The 21,877-nt window shown below is 38.7% G+C and overlaps 1 protein-coding gene across 2 annotated transcripts in view; it reads right to left on the bottom strand.

Moving 5' to 3' along the window:
- MACROD2 (mono-ADP ribosylhydrolase 2) overlaps positions 1-21,877 on the bottom strand; it is a 1,922,332-nt gene that overhangs the window by 99,087 nt on the left and 1,801,368 nt on the right. For both annotated transcript variants that reach the window (XM_063444038.1, XM_063444039.1), the window contains exons 12-13: positions 15,443-15,505; positions 3,162-3,227 (exon numbers count right to left, since the gene is read on the bottom strand). In XM_063444038.1, coding sequence (XP_063300108.1) covers positions 3,162-3,227; positions 15,443-15,505 — 129 coding nt within the window. The remainder of the gene's footprint in view (positions 1-3,161; positions 3,228-15,442; positions 15,506-21,877) is intronic.

Below are 21,877 nucleotides of genomic sequence, written 5' to 3'. Positions count from 1 at the left end.
CAATTACTGTGATCATTGAACTCACCATTTCGTACGTAATTGTTACAGAAGAAAAAGATACAAATTAGCTGTTTAGTTAAAAGCTTTTATTAGCTACAAATTAAATCTATTTTGCACACCAAACTCAAGTGGACAATTAAGGTTCGCCTTTAAACAGATAGAGAGAACAGTAAACACTTGCCAGAAAAAGCTGAAATGTATAGTTTTATGTTGGATGTTATGAGTGCAAAAGACATGCTGTGTACAATAACAGGCTTCACTTCCTGTTTGTAATAAGAATGTGATTTGTCCACCTATGCTGTGTAACATGGCTCATTGTACAGTTGTGTTCGAAAAATGCTACTTCCCAGAATGTTTTTATATCATGTCTTCCTGCACCCTATATGTAACAAATATGCATTTATGAGCTGTGACTGTGAGCCTTCATTGTAACTCCCAGTCAATCATTGTTATAAGTTCTGTCTAACCTTGCATTCTGCAGACATTCACATGGAAGGAATTAACAGATCTTTTTTTTATTATTATTATATTTTTTGTTAGAATTTTTTTGGGTCAGACCAAAATTCTAACATGCTAGAAGTCAGAGGGCAAATCATTAATAACCCTTGACAGCGCAAGGGTTGACCATGTGGTGGCTGGTGAGAGTTTGCTAGCCAGTCAAAACATAGTTACATAATTACATAGACTGAAAAGAGACATGCGTCCATCAAGCTTAGTCTTTCTTACATCATTTTTGTTGTTGATCCAAAAGAAGGCCAAAAAAACATGTTTGAAGATCCCCTGTATTATAATAGTAATTCCCGCCTATCTTCCCTAATACACAAGTATGTCCTGTCTAGGCCCTTATGATCTGCTGAAGACTTACATCTATCTTCTTTCCGTACTCCCACCTCTAATGCTCGCCTTCAAGATTTCTCGAGGGCTGCACCGTTCCTGTGGAACTCGCTTCCCTCTTCCGTTAGATGCTCACCCAGTCTCCACTCCTTCAAAAAATCGTTATTAACCCACTTCATAAAAGCATATAAATTAAACTGTTAATAGCTCCCGACTGATTCCTCTTCTGCAACTGTCACTAGTCTAATACTATCCTTACCTTTTTGTGTCACTTTACCCCACTCCCTCTAGCATGTAAGCTCATTGAGCAGGGCCCTCAACCCCTGTGTGTTCAACTTGTCTTGTTACTACTACAGGTCTGTTCGTCCACCCATTGTACAGCGCTATGGAATTTGATGGTGCTATATAAATAACATAATAATAATAATAATAATAGTAGACTCCACCAACTGACCATGGGTGGAGGTGGTGGGTGCATTAGCATGTCCCCCCATTTTTTCTAATAATCCCCATCTGCCGGCCATGAGTGAGAGAAGGGGAGTAGACAAGGTGAGCTGTGCATATTACTAGTGACTGGGCTAAAATATCTGCCCATTTACTTGCTTTTTTTGTTTTTGTTACAGCGAGCCGCCACTGGTTGCCTGTTGTTTAGCAAACGTACGACTACTCAAAGCATGGTAAATACTTAGTTATATGTTGGTGGTATAAATATATACAGTAAATATCTCCATACCTCCACCTGTCTGCCATCCATATTGTAAGTGGGGCATTTCTGATAAACATCGAGCACACAGTGGCTGCTTGTGGGAATTACCAAATGACCCAGTGTATTTGGTTAGTAAGCCATTCGGTAATTCTGTCAATGGTGGCTTTGTACTTTTTCTTATTAAATGACTGAAATTCTGAAAAAAATACCCTAGATTTCAGGTCATTTTGTCATTCTGAAGAATATAAATGCACATGTCTACTACAGAAAGCATACAGAGAAGAAGAGAAATTAAACAATGTTTCTGTTTCCCCATCTCATTTGAACTGGGTTCCCTGACTGTGTCTGGACTGAACTCATCTGTTATGTCATTTGCGGAATCTGTAATATAAATCTAAAGAAAATGGGAGGATCAAATGAAAAACAAATTAACACCAAGTTAAAGATTATTTTCAATGTTACAACTTACAGAGACGTTCCACTTTAAGTTAAGAGGAGGGCTAAGATACTGATTCTTAATGATTGCATAGTGACCTTCCACAATTAAATAACAATAAGTTCAAAGAGGTATGAATCCCTAAATCTCAATAACACCATTTATCTTTTGGACTGCTTCATGAGAAGCATTTGATTGGACGATGTCCAGAACTAACAAGAAATGAGGTACTCGGCAAAAAGGGCAATTCTGCAACTTGTTAAAAGTTAATTTGCTCAGAGCTTTGGGAATATTTCTGCAAAGTGTATGCATTTTTTACAACAATTAATGATATTAAAAATGATATTAAAAATATGCATTTTCTTTGAGTTTCCCTTTAGTTTACGTGTAGGGACACGAGTGCTTGTGTAATAAGACATACGTCACTACATGCATCTACTGTTATTAGAACACGCACAGCAAGGAAATCAGGACGGCAGCAAAGGGTACATTGAGCTAACAGCTCACGGTGCAGCCATTCCTGTTTTTTTTTTTTTTTAAGGTAGTCGGGGATTTGGTTGAAAAATGGAGAATTGGAAATATTTTTCGCATGCATTCTCACAAAAATACCACACATTTTTTACAATTAGCACTTGTTTTTCCTCCATCCATTGGGGCAACATTAACTATCTGCTCAGTGCAGCATCGCCAATAAAATCGTGATTACTATATAATTGCCATAGAATCTTCTAAACCGAATGCTGCAATAAAAAAAACTTTAAAAAAAATCTGTCCATCTTGCATTTCACCCAAGATATTTTTTAGTTCTGACGTTTTTCGTTACTGAATGGAAATTTTCTGAGGTTGAGAGCCAACATGCTTTAGAAACTGCGGTTATTTACTTAATTTGATCTCACACTACTGTCGCATTTACTGCATTGTTATTTAGATTAGAGATTTGGCCTAATGTTTATCTTTGATAGATGTGGGTATTAGCACTTCCCTGTTATCAAGGAGCCAATAATAAACTAAACTGTGGAGTCATTAATGGAATAATCGCATCGGATATTAATTAATACAGAAAGAAACAAACAAAAGAGTTTTGTGAAGTATTGCTGATTTTATCAGCACTTGAAACAAAATGAAACAGTGTCTGCGAGAAAACAACTGCTTAAAATGTAATTAAATTAAAACAAAATCCCCTACCTGGGAAGTTCTCCTCGGGCAAATCAGTTTTGCCTTCTGGTGTTTTAGGACTTGGAATCTGGTCTTCTGTGAAACAAAGTAAAACCAGATTATTCCAGAGGCTACAACATGGGACTCTAAGACAAAATGGGCATCGCCTTATACACAGGTACATTTATCAACTGAGACAGATATTTAACTTTTCTGAAAAAATAGTAACATTAAGCTATTTTATTAATAACAGAAGCTAACCTACTTACGTATTATTGTTTCATTATAACACATGTATTTTAAAGGGACACTTAACCCCTTAAGGACACTTGACATGTGTGACTTGTCATGATTCCCTTTTATTCCAGATGTTTGGTCCTTAAGGGGTTAAGACACATAGCAGAAGTTTCACCTATGACAGAGCATCGTACATGCAATCAATAATCATGCTGGTGAGGTAGCTCAGTCGGTAAATGATACAAAACACAATGCTAAATAAAGCAAAAAAACAAAATGCAACTAAACTAAAACCGCATCCCAGGGTAGCCTTCCCAGATGGATACCACACAAGATAGTATATGAATATATAGAAAAAATTAGGATACAGCTATATGACCAAAAATAAGAGAATATAAAACAACATAGTGCAATATATTTAATTTATAAATAGTTTAGCTCTATAAGATCACCATTTCAGTCTCTAGCTCCCAACTTGCAGAACTGTTAAATAATAGAGATGTCGCGAACATAAAATTTTCCATTCACGAACGGCGAACGCGAACTTCCGCAAATGTTCGCAACCGGGCGAACCGCCATAGACTTCAATAGGCAGGCGAATTTTAAAACCCACAGGGACTCTTTCTGGCCACAATAGTGATGGAAAAGTTGTTTTAAGGGGACTAACACCTGGACTGTGGCATGCCGGAGGGGGATCCATGGCAAAACTCCCATGGAAAATTACATAGTTGATGCAGAGTCTGGTTTTAATCCATAAAGGGCATATATCACCTAACATTCCTAAATAGTTTGGAATAATGTGCTTTAAAACATCAGGTATGATGTTGTATCGATCAGGTAGTGTAAGGGTTACGCCCGCTTCACAGTGACAGACCAAACTCTCCATTTAACGCACCGCAAACAACCGCAAACATTCCATTTGCACAACCGCAAACTTCCCAAGCTAGCCATGTCCCGTTCCTTGTCCTCACTGATGTCATTGAATGTCTCTTCCTCCACCCAGCCACGTACAACACCAAGGGTCCCCGAAAGGTGACAACAAGCCCCCTGTATTTTTTTTTTAAATGTACACTACTGTTACACCAGATATGAGTTGCACTGGTGTGACACTGTGCCCTGGCAGGCCCTGAAACGCACATGTGTGAAGGAAACTGACTGCTATTATTTCACAGTCAAATTTCTATTTTTTTTTTTTAATGTACACTACTGTTACACCAGATATGAGTTGCACTGGTGTGACACTGGGCCCTGGCAGGCCCTGAAACGCACACGTTTGAAGGAAACCGATGCTATTATATTACAGTCAAAAAAGTTTTTTATTTTTTTAAATGCAAGCTATTGTGATACCAGATATGAGTGGTGACACTGGGCAAGTGGGCACAGTATACGCTGTGAGCCTGACACACACGCTGGCAGGCAGGCAACTGCAATTAGTTTACACAGAAAAAGAAAGCAGACTGATGTTCTAGCCCTAAAAAGGGCTTTTTGGGGTGCTGTCCTTACAGTAGAGATCAGATGAGTCCTTCAGGACTGTAGTGGACACTGAATACACTAGCCTAGCTATCGATTTCCCTATTAAATCAGCAGCAGCTACACTGTCCCTCCTCTCACTAAGAATGCAGCTTCCGGGGGGTGGGGCCTAGCTGTCATGGAGGAAAGACGCACTTTGTGTGAGCTCCCTCAATATCTCACTTTAAGCAGCTATCAACAAGCGAATTTCACCCCTGAAGGGGATGACCCAGCAATGTTGCTCCTACCTGACCGACCCGACATGCTTAATAGCGGTCAGCAACTCGACAGAGTCTTACTTACCTCCGCGTGGCAAGTGTGGCCTGGTGCTCACCGGGCGGGAGAGACAGCCGATCTCCCGATCCTGGGATGCCCAGCAGCAGCTACTCCCGGCAGGAGCTCCGTTACCCCCCCACTTGGACCGGTGGGGGTTATCCCGGTCCACCCCTGAGAGGCTGTCTGGAGCTAATGGACGCACAGAGCACAGCTGCCCAGGCTGACATACTCATCTGCGACTCTCCCAATATGGCGGCAGCCGCGTGTCCTCCTGGTACCAGCAAAGCATGGCAGGATATTGAGTCTAAGCTGGGCAGACTCTTTAATCAATTTTGGAAGAAAATAACAAGCAGGAAGCCCCAACAAGCTCCACCACAGCCCCAACAAGCTCCACCACAGCTAAGCGCAGCAGTCTCCATTAAAATCCACCAACGCAAAAGGCGTCAAAGACGGGACCGGAGGCACAAACAGAAATGCAGAGCCTGCCCCACGTTAAGCACTCGCCTCCACCTTCAGCCACCACAATCCCGCACCGGACGTAAAGCACCACCGGGACAGATCTGTCCACCCGACAAAACAAGCTTCCACCACCTCAAGCCGTGAACCCGGCACTCAGCCAGAGACTTGCCTTTGTTGTTCCAGGTATCAGGGACTCCCAGGGTCTGCACCTGGCGCCCAGAAGGGATCGGATGAGCACAAGCAGTAAACAGCAGCCTGCCAAGCATGTCCCACTATAGCCGATCCTCCACACCATGCCTTTGATCACATGAACTGCTCTTTGCACATTAACTAATCGTAAAGTAGCAAGCGTTTAAACATGTCATTATTTCACCTCCTTAGGAGTTTATTGTCGTAGTTCCTTACATGCCTTTACCTTAACCGTTCATGTATTATGTTATTCACTAGTCTCATCTCATGGGGCGACTCACACTTGATTTATAACTAGTGGTGGAGCTGCTGATATAAATACACAGTTGATAACGTGCAAGCTACACCCTAAACATGACAGCCATCTTTCACAACAATGTACTGCTATATACTCATACCCTCAGTGCAACTAGCCATGATATACGCACGTTCAGCCTAGCATGCTCAAATATAACACACTTCTGTCTAAAAAAAAAAGAATGCAGCTTCCGAATGAATCTAAAATGGATGCTGTCCAGGAGGTGGGAGGGTCTGGGAGGGAGGGTCTGCTTCTGATTGGCTGGAATGTGTCTGCTGACTGTGAGGTACAGGGTCAAAGATTACTCAATGATGACGAATAGGGGGCGGACCGAACATCGCATATGTTCGCCATCTGTGGCGAACGCGAACAAGCTATGTTCGCCAGGAACTATTTGCCTGCGAACCGTTCGGGACATCTCTATTAAATAAGCATAGCTGCATCACTTCCTGGTTTGGCCCGAACCCACAGTGGATATTGCACAGCAGATATTGCAAAACCTCAGTGAAGGTGAGTATATTTAGTATTTACCATTAGGTTTAATTTAATGTTCTTGCATTATATATATATATATATATATATATATCTACCGATTAAAAGCAAAAAAGAATGTGTGGATTTCAGACTGAATTCTTCTATGACGCCCCTTTCAAAGCATCCTATCCACCATCTAGAATGTTTATAAACACGTAACTTATGAAGAAGATTCTGACGCATTATGGCATATGTTATGTGAATGGGAGAGTAGCAAATGCATTATCAGAAGGTGACACAAGCAGGATAAATATAATTTTGTATTAAAATGTATTTTCTAAATTTTCAAATATTAGCATTTTTTTTGCTGCTACTGATTAATGTATTTAGCAATCAGGTCCAATTTAGGTTCCATGTGCAGTGATATGTTAGTTATTTTTTTCTTAAAAAAATATGAAAACTATCACAAGGTTGAAAACAATGTCAAACGTGTTTAAAAATCTAAAATGTCCTTAGTGATTGTTAACGATGAATAAGAGGATAATCATTTCAGATTTTAAACTTCTACCATTATCACACATCGTTTAAAAAAGACCACCACATGACTATGACATTTCCTTTCATTTTTATAGCTCAAATTTCGATGTCCTTTAAGTCTTAATCAAGGTTGCTGCACAGATATATTTTGGCATAGAGTTGACAATCCAGAAAGAATTTTGTGTTCTACATGAATGACAATGAACTGTTAAATTAGGATTTGTGTAATCAGTGAAAAGTATGAATCTCAATATTCTAGTATGTATTTTGTGACAAAGATTAATTGCTCATATTTAAAATATAAGGTACTATGAAAAATGTTGGACCAAAATGATGGGCAATCTACTCTTTCTAAGCAATATTTTGTAGATGGCAATATGTTAACATAAATGAGTTAATTAGTTAATGCAACATTATATATCTGTCTGTCTTTATAAATACCATTTAAATAAAGAATATATACAGTATCTCACAAAGTGAGTACACCAGTCACATTTTTGAAAATATTTTATTATATCTTTTCATGTGACAACACTAAAGAAATGACACTTTGCTACAATGTAAAGTAGTAAGTGTGCAGCCTGTATAACAGTGTGGATTTGCTGTCCCCTCAAAATAACTCAACACACAGCCATTAATGTCTAAACCATTGGCAACAAAAGTGAGTACACCCCTAAGTGGAAATGTCCAAATTGGGCCCAAAGTGTCAATATTTTGTGTGGCCACCATTATTTTCCAGCACTGCCTTAACCCTAATGGGCATGAATTTCACCAGAGCTTCACAGGTTGCCACTGGAGTCCTCTTCCACTCCTCCATGACAACATCACAGAGCTGGTGGATGTTGGAGACCTTGCACTCCCCCAAGTTCCATTTGAAGATGCCGCACAAATGCTCAATAGGGTTTAGGTCTGGAGACATGCTTGGCCAGTCCATCACCTTTACCTTCAGCTTCTTTAGCAAGGCAGTGGCTGTCTTGGAGGTGTGTTTGGGGTTTCATATTGGATTTCTGCCCTTTGGTTCAGTCTCCGAAAGGAGAGGATGATGCTCTGCTTCAGTATATCACAGTACATGTTGGCATTCACGGTTCCCTCAATGAACTGTAGCTCCCCAGTGCCGGCAGCACTCATGCAGGACCAGACCATGACACTCCCACAACCATGCTTGACTGTACTCCTCACCTGGTTGCCACAACACACGCTTGACACCATCTGAACCAAATACGTTTATATTAGTCTCATCGGAACACAGGACATGGTTACAGTAATTCATGTCCTTAGTCAGCTTGTCTTCAGCAAACTGTTTGCGGGCTTTCTTGTGCATCATCTTTAGAAGAGGCTTCCTTCTGGGACGACAGCCATGCAGACCAATTTGATTTAGTGTGCGGCGTATGGTCTGAACACTGACAGGCTGACCCCCCACCCCTTCAACCTCTGCAGCAAAGCTGGCAGAACTCATACGTCTATTTCCCAAAGACAACCTCTGGATATGACGCTGAGCACGTGCACTCAACTTCTTTAGTCGACCATGGCGAGGCCTGTTCTGAGTGAAACCTGTCCTGTGAAACCGCTGTACGGTCTTGTCCACCGTGCTGCTGCTCAGTTTCAGGGTCTTGGCAATCTTCTTATAACCCAGGCCATCTTTATGTAGAGCAACAATTATTTTTTTCAGATCCTCCGAGAGTTCTTTGCCATGAGGTGCCATGTTGTACTTCCAGTGACCAGTATGAGAGAATGTGAGAGTGATAACATCACATTTAATACACCTGCTCCCCAGTCACACCTGAGAACTTGTAACACTAATGAGTCACATGACACCAGGGAGGGAAAATAGCTAATTGGACCCAATTAGGACATTTCCACTTTGGGGTGTACTCACTTTTGTTGCCAATGGTTTAGACAGTAATGGCTGTGTGTTGAGTTATTTTGAGGGGACAGCAAATTTACACTGTTATACAGGCTGTACACTTGTGTGTCATTTCTTCAGTGTTGTCACATGAAAATATATAATAAAATATTTACAAAAATGTGAGAGGTGCACTCACTTTTTGAGATACTGTAAATAGTAATTACTTATGTATAAAGATGTGTATGTGCTTTTGTATTACAGCCATGTTACATTGCTGCAGCCCACCATATGTTCCCTACTAAGGGTTAAAAAGTGTGTAGGGGTTTAGAAAAACACCCCTCTTTGTTTCATTAGAGATTTTGCCTTTTAGCTAAAAGCAGCAAGGTGAATTGTTAGTGTACGACTCACCCAAGAGGTTTTTTCTTATTTTGCAAGGTGAGCTTACACTTTAATGGCTATTATACTAAAATGTGTAAATATTTGAATATATTTTTTTGTTTTTTGTTTTTAGTTATTATTTTAAAGCAGACAAATCCATGTTAGATATACATAATTTAATTATAGTTTATAGACACTTGTTGCATGAAAACTGAACTAATTTGTACTGCAACCTAAATTGCTCTTGGATCAAATTATTTATTCAATGGAGAATGTGTAAGCACAGTGATTTATCAAAACTCTTTTTTTATGTGCCTAAAAGGTGTGAGCTCACAAGTGCATATGTATGTGCATTGGGTGCAAATAAAATGATTGCTTTACGTCTACTATAATATGCATGCTGAATCAAAGATGACTAAAAACTGATAAACAGCATCACTATGTAAGGCAGCCATGGAGAAAGCCCTGGACAATACCACATACAACGTGACATTTCCCAGGCCACATGATGTATAATGATGGTATGGTCAACGATGATGACCAGTGATGTGGCTAAGTTTTAGCAGGGTTGGCTCATCCATGGTGCCCCACCAGAATATTATTGTCATAATTAAAAAGTGGTAAACGATTATTCCCTGTGGGAAAGGGTTAAATGATAGACACACAGCAGAAGTACTGCAACACTATCATTTCATCAACCCTTCTTCCATCACAGCACAAACTGTCTCAATGATCATGAATGACAACTGTCTAAGTAAGTCGATAGCAGCTGGGCATGTCTGGAACTTAGGTCATTTGTGAAATCTGACCCCTTAAGACATGCTCAGTTTGCTCTTAGAGATAATTTCAGGAATGGGCAATTTTATCTCCAACAGGCTCTATGAATTGTAAATGAATAACTTTGAGGTAAAGAACAGAGCTTGTAATGTACAGGTTTTGAGTTCAATCTTTGCATGGTAAAGTATTAATTTCTGCACATAAATGTGTGATTTCAATTTCCGTATTGTAATAGGGTTTATTTTGTTGCATTCTTTATTTTTTCTCAAGTAATTGTAATTTTCAAATTTATATTCCAATGTCACATATGTATAGTGGACATACAAGACTGAATAGATTTACTTACTAATGAGTTGGTCTTTCCTTCGTGTTACATCTCATACTATGTCTGTTTTTATCCCATTTAACAAAATGTATAAAAAAAAAAAAAGAATATTTTGTAAAAAAAAAGCTGATTTTCGTCTTTTTGATAACCGACAATGTTCCCGTGGGTTAGCATGTGTAAAGACTTTTAACATATTATTCACACACAGCATACTGCAAAAGAAATGACAGCCTATAGCTGCCATAATAATCACTGTTAGTTGTGATAATAAAAGGGAGCCTCTGAGCCTCCTCCATAAATTTTTTAGCAAACGTGTCTGTCTCCAGTAGACATGTTTTCAGGTGCATAAAACACCCAAGCCGATAAAAAAAAGCCAAGATAAAAAAAAAAAAAAATGCAAAACACAAATGGATTTTCAGAATCAAAAATGTGCTTAAAAGAGGGGGGAAAAAAAATCACTCTGTGTTCCAAACTTCCAGTTCTATATTTGTTTTTTCATTTAAAAGCCATTATCAAAATTCTTTAAATATCACCTTTAGCAGTTGCTACAGTAATGTTTAATAGTTATCTGTTGCTGCAATAAGACTATTTTATCCTCCCGGTAGATGGGACATGAAAGAAAACAGGATGTGTGTGGGTTTTTTTTTATTTTTTTTAAAACCCTTATCGTCTGAAAGTAGGATGCAGCTCAGCTTCCAGAAAATGTGATCACAAAGTGTTACCTCGTCGCTTTCCCTTTCATTTCCATACCTGATTAGTGGTCCATTTTTTGTCAGAGATTTTCATTTCAATATCAAAGTGCAGTCATGAAGCATACATGCGGCATGTTCATAATTCTGCAATAGGTTCTCATCTCGACTACTATTGATAGTGATTACCTTAAAAGAAGGATACATTCCTTGATGCTAGAATTTTATAATGACAATCATTGCACAATGACAGCTGTTTTCCAGTGATTTGTCAGGCTTGTTTTCAAGTGTAATTATACTATAAATACATTCTAACAATTTATATATTTTGTGTGAATGATAAAGTTAAGTTCTATTTGTTCCATAGCACTAGATGGTCCCTGGCTGTACTGGACAATTTGGGGCTTATCCCATAAAGAGAGTGAAGCTGAAACATTGCAATTGATGTTCCCAATAAACCTGCAAATGTTGGAAGTGTTGTGTGTCCAGGCATCTTGTTTATTCTCTATACCAGGGGCCACAACCTATGGCATGTGTGCCATGCCTGGCACTCAAGGTACCTTTGCATAGTACTCAAGGTTGCCAGAGACAAACAGGCTGTCGCTTTTCAGTTATCCAAGTGGGACTTCAAGTATCTGCTGGTGCAAACTGAGCGGTGATTGCAAGTGGTGGAGGACAATCCACAATTTACGCATTGCAGCACTTAATCTGAGATCACTTCCTTCCCGCACTTGTGAACAGCAATCCGCACAGGAGTAGAGCAGCTCACAGCAGCTATCACAGCTCCTGTCCTTGACCTGTACCTGGCTAGACAGCTCCTCACTCAACCCCACTGCTAGATATACACTGCTAGATATACACAGAACTTCAGAACAAGCCTCCCCCTCATACAAATAAAACAAACAGTCCGCGCACACAGTCCCCACGAAACACCACTGACAATCCACATGCACACAGACAACCCCACATGCAGCCTCTCACATGCAATACCATCAAACACCTATGTGACATATCATCCACACACACATTTCCACAAGCAGCCCCCATACAAAGCCCACATTCATAGGTATCATACCTGAGTTTAAATTAGGATCAGCATGCAAAGGGACTTTAAGATCTTGTTTTGTCACAGTACTAGTAAAAGGTGGCCTACACCTGCGCTATACAAATACATTGCTGCACTGGTCTGTGTGGCACTGATTTTCCTCTGGATCCTAGAGTACATTGTCTCTTGTGTACTTTTCTCCAGCTCTTAACTGTGCAATTGACCACTTAGTACCTAAACATGTGAACTTTTCTTGACTCAGAACTCCTCTCCTTCACCCGTTAAACATATCACAACCATGTAGAAAATAGCTAGCATCACCAAATTATTATTAAAGTTTTTAGCAAATGTTATTAGCAAATATAGCACCAACTTATTCCGCAACACTTTTAAGGGGCATTAAACAATACATGAGGCAAACTATTACAGAATGTAACAGGAGCAATAGGTTGATAAAGGATCCTTCTCAAATGAGCTTACAATCAAGAGGAAATGGGGTATAAAAACACAATAGGAAGGACAGAATGGGGGATAAGAACCAAATGACAGCATGGAAACTTTGCAGAGGAAGTGTTACCAGAAAAGGAGACACTGAAGGATTGTAGAAAGATATAGGATGAGAACCAAGAAAAGACAGTGTCATGAAGGACAATAGGGTGATGAGTTTGAAGAAGGAGAATATGATCAACAGTTTCAAATGCCGCAGGGAGGTCTAGAAGACTTAGTGGTCCTTTGATTTAGCCACCATTAGATCATAAGTCACTTTAGTCAAAGCAGTCTCAATAGAATGGAAGGGGTGGAAACAAGATTGAAGAGGGCCGAGGAGGAAGTTAGAGGTTAGAATTCAAGTCAGATGGTTGCACACAAGTCATTACAGAAGCTTTAACGAGAAAGGGAGTAGAGGTATGGGATGGTAGATAGATAGGGAAGATGAGTCAAGAGATGCTTTCTTTAGGAGGGGTACGACAGAAGCACATTAAAGGGGAGCAGGGACAATGTCAGAAGAAATAGAACAGTTGAAGATATGCACTAAGAAAAGCACAAGGCAAGGGTATAGATATATGATAACATGAGAGGTAATGGGATCAAGTAGATGAATCAAAAGAGCAGACACCTCCTGTTCAAAAGCTGGGAAGAAGGCCTAAAAGGTAAGAAAGTCTCAGTTCAAGTCAGTAGTAAAGGTAAGATTTTAATCTTGTCAGCAAAATAGCAGGCAAAGTTATCAGCTATAAGCATTATAGGGGGGGGGGTGGGGGTGGGGGGTCCACAACAAGATGAAGGAGAGAGTTAAAGGTATCAAAAAGATGCCCAGAATTGCGAGAGTATGTACTACCCCTTCCTATTCCTTTGTCACCGTGTAATCCTCACCACAGTGTCCTCATATTCTTACCATGTCTCACCATACTTAGCTTCTACTACTTCAACTCTCTAAGGTCACCTTCTCTGCATCTCAATCCCAGTGTCACGCTCTCTCTTTCCCAGTGCCACCCTCACTCACTACCCCTATCCAGGTCTACCAACCTATTGTCATCCTGTACTAATGACCATTACACTCATGCATTACATAGGGTCACCATCTCTGAATTCTCCCTTCCCCACCCTAGTGTCAGAATGAGCACCATCCAGTGTCAACGTCTCCATATCTTCCTATCCCATGGTAAGAGAACCTTACGCTAGTGGTCTAGTGACGGACACTAGATTTCTTTCTCCGGCTGTCTCCATCTACTGCTGCCTCTAAGTATGGGATGAAACGTAAAGCAGCTCCAGTGGCTGTGGATTACAATGTGAATACACAGGAATGTTTCCTCTTATATTCAGATCTATGAAGTGTGATAGCAACAGGGATTGAAGGGTTAAAAGGAAAATAGAGGAAAAGTGTGTCCTTAAGATCTGTCTCTTAAAGCCCCCTAGCAATGTAAAAAAATAATAAATAATAAAGGTAATATTGGCATCCTGAGGATTTGCAAACTATATATCTTCCATTATAGGCAACCATCATAAAGGCTATAGTGGCTCAGCAAAAACTATTACAGATAGCAGTGCACATCATGTGCAAAGTTCACAAACATCTGATGTGCATAGGTTGGCCATCAGCGATAGAGGGGGTGACGTTCAAGCAAAAAACAACCTGGTGATATATTTTCCCCCTCATTCTTTCAATGTCATCTAGGTGTTAATTCAATCCGCACGGTTTCTGTGTTCATTTTACTTTATGAAAATATATACAGTGTTTCCCCAAAAATATTAAATTTATATTTATATGAATCCCCCCGAATAACGCACTAAGGTTTATTTTCGGTGCATGTCTTATTTTCGGAGAAAAACGGTAGCAAGCATGCACTAAAAAGTAGAATTCCCCCGAATGTAGATCAGTTCAATTGTGCATAGAATCCTGCAAATCTATGTTCGGGGAAACCTCCCTGAACATAGATTAGCTTACTCACGAATGCCATCTGGCGAATCTGTGTTTGGGAAAAATTCCCGAACATAGATTAGCAAACAAGCGACTAGCAACTAGGGCTTATTTTCGGGGAAGAGCTTATATTACGAGCATCCCTTGAAAATAAGCTAGGGCTTATTTTTGGGGGATGTCTTATTTTCGGGAAACACAGTATTTTATATAATAAACACCATGGCAATTTGATACATTTTTGTTTATAAATAGATCATTTTGTTTAATTGGGCACTTATTGTAATGTCTTATGTTGGTCTTTGTATTTAGTGATTAGCACATAGATATGTCTAATTTTTATATCTTATATAATATGTTCATTAGACAATTACGAGGCACATCTAGACATTAAAATATTATGGGCAACCTTTTAAGGAAAGTCTACATAAAGCAAGTGTTTTGGTGATTATATTGCTCTACATGGATCACTATGTGCAGAGTAATGCAGCTATTAATTTTAACAATGCGCTAATAATATTAAATGCCAACGCATTTCATCACCACTGGAGGACAAATGACACATTGTTTTCGATATAAGAAACAAAAAAATAATAGAAAAATTCTACCCTTGTTAAAAACTGCATCGACATCAGTCAGACCAGGACTGCAGAAATTCTTCTTGTTGTGTTATGGACCCCACAACACATAAATACAGTGGAGGTAAGTGTGTTCTATCCTTACCTCTGCTGCTTTGGTTACCCTGGTAAATGCTACAATAGTGTTTATTGGGGTGAGTGAACAAGGAACTGACATTTCAAGAGAAGTGACAGTTCCTTTTAAACAATATGAAAATAATTCATCCGTGGTCTAATTTACTAACCGGTTGTCTGATTAAGGTCTTTCATGTCTTCAGAACTCACTGTATCTTTCTCTTCTTGATCATCTGTTAACAAAAAACAGAACGAGGAGCTTTAACAGTACATAGCAGTATTAGATTAATATAGACGCTTTAAATGATTTCTTCATGTAATACATTTGGAAGTCAACGGGGAGAACCTCTCTGATTATCGTTTAGTTAGCTTAATATAAACTTGTGCTTTTGTGTGTTGCGAGAGATCGTTTGCAGCATTTGCAGCAATGAAAGAGTTAATGCGCTGTTAACGAAGTCACGCTTCCATAGTGAGGGCTTGGGGCTCCAACAGCCATGATTATTAGAGTCCAATTAAAATTGTAATTATTTGTAATTGTCTTTCTTCTGTTGTAGGTCCTAGCGAGTTCTATTTATTGGAACCATAGTCAGCCTCAAAGGCTACTGTATAGTAGTTTTTATGAATTCTGACACCCATTATCAATTAAGCTTATCATTGACAATGACACTCATTTCCACAGTAGAAACAAAACAAATGAAAAAAAAAATAACAGGCAGTAAGCACATTAATAATAATAATAATAATAATAATAATAATAATAATAATAATAATAATAATAATAATATAGCAAAGTGCTATGTTTCCATGACCAAAGGTAGGGTGCTCACTTTTTGGGGGCAATTAAAAAAAGAGTGCAAACGTTTTACAAGATCATTTGGAAAAAAACGTTTTATTTTGTCTGTAAGAAAGCTGAAAAGAGTAAAGGAAAAAAAAGGCAAATTATCAAAGTATGTTTTTTCTTTCTACTATTGTGTTTTTATTATTCATATTTCCCCTCCTGCCCTTTTCCAGATTGTTGCTCTTTATCAGAATGCTAGTGTACATAAAACAGGCAGGGAGCTCCTTTTTACAGGCTGGGTCTTTTGAGGCTCGGGAACGAATCACCATGAGTAAGACAATCCTACTTCTGCCAGTTTCACCCTGATGATTGAAGCGATCGTCGCAATAGTGGCTGCAGCTAGCACGAAGTTTTATTCTCGACTCCTAATCCAAGGTTTGGCTGTGCAACACGCTGCTTCAGTAATCATAGAGTGGTCCTGTGTTCGTCAGTTCAGTATGCTGACACAAATCTATTAAACTGAGCGACTGGCACGGCTTGAATCCCATGAAAAGGAAATTCATTCCCAGAAACTGAAAGGAGTCTGTTGTAATACTAAACATATGTTTCCACATACCACTGAGATCCTGACTGCTTTCAATTTTTATTTTGCATGATCTTTTCAAGTGATTCATGCCTTCCAAATCCGAACACATATTGCAGGTTTCTTTTTTTGCAGTAAAAATAAATACATTTATATATACTGTAAATAAAACTTTTTTTTATTTCCGTTCCAAGAGTAATATGTTTGTTGGTCTGTTAAAGAAAGGTAATTTTACTTCACAGCTAGCTAACAAGGAGACAGATGTTCATGTGTTGGAAAAAAAAATCTAAAGAGGAAAATTAAGAAAACAATCTCTGACCATGCTTCTCCACTAGGTGGCACAATAGCCTCTTGTAAGCTTGGCAATCGAGTTTGACATTTTTGTAACCCATGCTATAGATTTTTATGAAATCTTTAATGGTTTCCCTTTTTTCACAATGTATAGTAAACAGTCTGAAATATTAGATTATCCATACCTATTTGTCATCATCAATTTGTACATTTACTTTGTGGTCGCACACACACAAACACAATATACTGTCAGCTTCAAGCTATTTGAGGCCAACCTAGCACACTACGCTCTCCAACTTTAAATCTTAAATTTATATTAAATATTATACTAATTCTAAAACTTCAACTTCTTAAATATAATACTTATAAAACAATATAGGCCCCGATTTAATATTTTTTGTTAAACCTTTAAAATGATTTAATCTTTAAAAACTATTTTAATATTTTGATATCTTTTATATATATTTTTATATATATTTCTTTTTATTTTAATATTTATTATCCAAACATATTAAATCAGGACCATATTCCAAAACATACAGATACAGACTTTTTCCTGTATAAAAAAATCATGAATAGTGTTGAGATCTATTATGTATTATTATTATTATTATTATTTTTTTTTGTTATTATTTTTAAGCTCATTGAGCAAATTCCGTAGAGCTGTACAATAGGTGGACTAACAGACACATCATTGTAACTAGACAAGTTGAGGGCCCTGCTCAATGAGTTTCCATGCTAGAAGGAGTGGGGTATAGTGACGCAAATGGTTGGAATTGGGTAGAAAAGTAGGTTGCTAGCATAATATTCACTGAGGTCTCAGTGGGTTCTTTTTCACAGTTGCAGGAGAGGAATTGGGGTGCGGAGAGGAAAAGATGTGAACCGTTTAATTGATAGGCTTTTCTGAGGACGTGAGTTTTCAATGATATTTGAAGGAATGGAGACATGGTAAAAGTCTAACAGAGAAGGAAGGGAGTTTCACAGGAATGCTTCAGCCCTGGATATGACAGGTTCCTTCAGCCATATACAGGCACCTTGGGTCAGACATTGTTTGAATCTGAAAGTTAGTCTCTATGGTCTGCCCAGCTTCACTCCCTGCATAGAAACAGGAGAGACCATTATTATTATTATTATTATTATTATTATTGGCATTTATATAGTGCCAACAGATTCCGTAGTGCTTTACAATATAAGCAGGGTGATGGCGGGGTGGATTTAACTATAAATAGGACAGTTACAAAAACTTCCAGGAACGATAGGTTGAAGAGGACCCTGCTCAAACGAGCTTACAGACTATAGGAAGGGGTATAAAACACAATAGGACAGTACAGAGACTAACTCTCAAATTCAGACACAGTGTGACCCAACTAAGAGATACTGTCATATACTTATTATATTTATGGTAGGGATGAGCTTATTCATTTTTCCTTTTAAAACTTGATGAAACGAGTTTTATATATATAAAAAAAATAATAATAATTCAGGTGAAGTTCTCATTTAGTCTTGACTACCGTAATTTGTTACCAAACAACCATCAATTTCCAGTACATGTGTCATCAGCCTAGTGTACCCTAGCAACCATGTCTCACAATGCGTAGTAACAGTGCTGTCTGGCTGCAGTGAGCAAAACCCATGCATTATTTGATGCATAGATCTCCCACCTCGGTTTTTTTTTTGTCAAGGAAAACTCACAGACCTTGTGAGAAAAATACCTTGCTCAGTAAAATAAACCTTAAATCACATGTTTTTATGTGTAATGATAATCGTATTGTATATATAAGGAAAACATGGTGGTTGTCATGGTGTAGCGCATAGTCGGTTTTACAGGAGTTACAAGTAGTTCACTTTATATTTGTTTAAAAGAGTTATTGTAATATCATGATAAGATACCTATTTAATTTAATAGAAACTGAGGCCTTTTCACCTCTGTGTGAGTGTAGCATTAGTGGTACGATCTGTAAAACAAAACAAAAAAAACCCTCACTGTACTGTGTCATATAGTAAATTCTGTCCCACTATTAAATCTATGAAGGGTACTCTCTGGACCCGTAAGCACTTACACTTGTTGAAATGCTTTATGCATGAAGACTGTGTCTTCTTTTTTTTGCAAAAAGTGCAGATTTCACAGAAATGGCATTTTTATAAATTAATCATGTTACTGCCCCGCTACCTGGTTTGGTTAGCTCAGGGAAGATAAACTCAAGAGGCAGCAATTGCCCAGAGCACTTGCCTTGCAAAGAATTCTCATTGAGCTGCATTGGGAAGTCTGTGATTGGACAGCAACAGAAAGTCTGGGCAGGGTTAAAAGGGGCGGGTTTGCAAAGGCAGCAGGCAAGAAAAATGCAGCAATTGCATGGTTTTAGAGATGAACCCAATTGAAAACATTAATAATTAAACATTGATTTTTATTTATATTTCTGTATTGTCGTGTCTCTTTAATTATGATGAACTATAACCAGTAATAATTATGATGAACTATAACCAGTAACCAGTAATATATTATTAAAATCCGTCACTAAATTCCCCATAGGAAAGCATTGAAAGATGCTTTCAATGCTTTCCTATGGGGAATTTAGTGACGCTGGAGGTCCTCACATAGCGTGAGGACGTCCAGCGACGCTATAGCACATAAAATCTGTGCTATAAACCAGGAAGTGCCCTCTAGTGGCTGTCTAGTAGACAGCCACTAGAGGAGGAGTTAACCCTGGAATGTAAATATTGCAGTTTATGAAAAATGCATTATTTACAGTTGCAGGGTTAAGGGTGATGGGAGTTGGCACCCAGACCACTCCAATGGGCAGAAGTGGTCTGGGTGCCTGGAGTGTCCCTTTAAGTCCTAATTTTACTTTGATCCTACCTTCCCTCCATGCTTCTAAATTGTGGCCGTGCAAAGCACAATACATCAGCATCAGGGTCTCATCCAGAGAAAAATCCCATTTAAACTAGATGCATACTGCAGGGTGTAAATTTACAAATCATTCCTTTCTTAACCTCAGGGTGGTGTCACAACTTTCCTATTAGTCTTAAATTGTTCACAAGAAGATAATTACAGGAAGCATTTGTTGGGTGCTGTCTGTTGTACTCAAAGTGATATCAGACAATGCAGTATTCAGCGAGTTCCAGAAATTAAACTGATCATAATTTTGCAGAAGTTAGAATTTGAAGACCTTTTCCTTAAACATAATTTAAAAAGGTTTAAGAACGTGTTGAGTCAGAAAACTGGTACAAAGGAAACATTTGTTTAGGAGATTGTGGGCATGTTACTGAATGCTCTCAGAGAACAGACAGAAAATTATAGATACTAATTGCTATAAAGTATAATGTAGGGCAGGATAGAGATAGGGGTCAGACTGTATAGGAGAGTTATGAACCTTTCAGAGGGCAGACAGAGGCATCGGCAAATTACATACTTTTCAAACTGTTGTGCACAGATAATTACATCAGTGTTCATTACAGGGTCACAGTATTTTGGATTTGATGACGGTACGTTCAGAACAGTTGCAGATTTAAAGGATTGGTTTCAAACAGGAAAAGGCAAGTGTTACCAATCAATTTACAATTTTGTGGAAAATATCTGCTATATTGGTAAATTAATTTCCTTTTTATACTAATTTTTTTTTTAAATACAAAAAGAACTGGAATAGACAATAAACAGCATATCTTATTTACTGTGTACAGAGCAAGATTACTCTTAGGAGGCTGCCTAGGCCGCAGGGGTTAGACATGGGTCTTGAAAACATGAATTCATGTGGCCCTTTCCACCCAACCTATGTAAAGAATGAAGGGGGTGTTGGGAAACCGGTAACCTACCTAAGACTCTGTGGGATCTTAATCTTATTTTAGGGCTGTCCAGGTGTAAGTTTGGGTTGAGTTTTTTCAACTGATTTTGATGCCTTTTGAGACCATATGGTAGTCCAAAAATGTGAATTAACCCCACCATGCATACCATTTGCAAATGTAGACAACCCATGGTATTTAACATGGGGCATGCCCAGTCTTTTGTAGTAGCCACTTAGTCACAAACGTTGGGCAAATTTTGCGTTTTTATTTGTGTTTTTGCATTTTTTAAACAAAAACTGCACTTTTGCAGGTGATATCATCGTTGTGATACGTTTTACTGTTTTGAAACACTCATATTTGTGTTCAGTGAAGTCTCTCGAGTATAACAGTTCCCCCTATGTACTGGGTGTCAGGATCGTATCCTGACAGCGATGTTTTATCTTCCATTTGTTTCTGTTCCTTTAAAAAGAAGTTCCTGCTCTCAACCACTAGTGGCCTCCCTAGTCACTAGTTACCTCAGTCCTCACCTGCCTAGGACTAATTACTTGCTTCAGCTACATAAGGCTACACCCTGCTCACAACAGGGTCTTTACAGTGAAGTTAATGATCTATCTGAAAGACTTCAGTTCCTGGCTCCTGTGAACCTGATCCAAACTTACCTTCTACCCTGCTCCATAGCAACCTGCTCCAGATTTACTTTCTACCCTGCTCCATACCAAGCAGCTCCAGACTTGCCTTCAAACCTGCTCCACTCTCACGTATGATTTTGACCTCTGCCTCTATTACCAGCCTTCCTGTGTTACAAACCTGCCTCCGTTATCAGCCTTCTACTGTTACCAGCCTACCTCTGTAACCAGCCTGCCGTTGATACTAAACTGCCTTTGTTTCAAACCTACCTGGAGATCAGAGACTTTCTTTATTTGCAAGTATCCTGTTTTGTGGCATATTGCTTAAAGTCTGTTTTTCCTCAATTTGCATAATATGTCTAAAAGCACAAATAAAGTCTCAAATAACAACCCTGGCATAAGTCTCCTATCTGACCTGCACAAGATCATGACACTGGGTTTATAGTGATTTTGAAAGTTACAGGGTCAAATATAAGGCTTGCCCATTTAATTTTTTTCATTGAAATTTGCAAAATTTGTTGTTGCCTTTGAGACCATATGGTAGCCC

This window comes from Pelobates fuscus, chromosome 2 (assembly GCF_036172605.1).
Source record: "Pelobates fuscus isolate aPelFus1 chromosome 2, aPelFus1.pri, whole genome shotgun sequence".
NCBI lineage: Eukaryota > Metazoa > Chordata > Amphibia > Anura > Pelobatidae > Pelobates > Pelobates fuscus.
The sequence above is the reverse complement of the archived record's forward strand: the minus strand, read 5'-3'. Positions and strand labels throughout refer to the sequence as shown.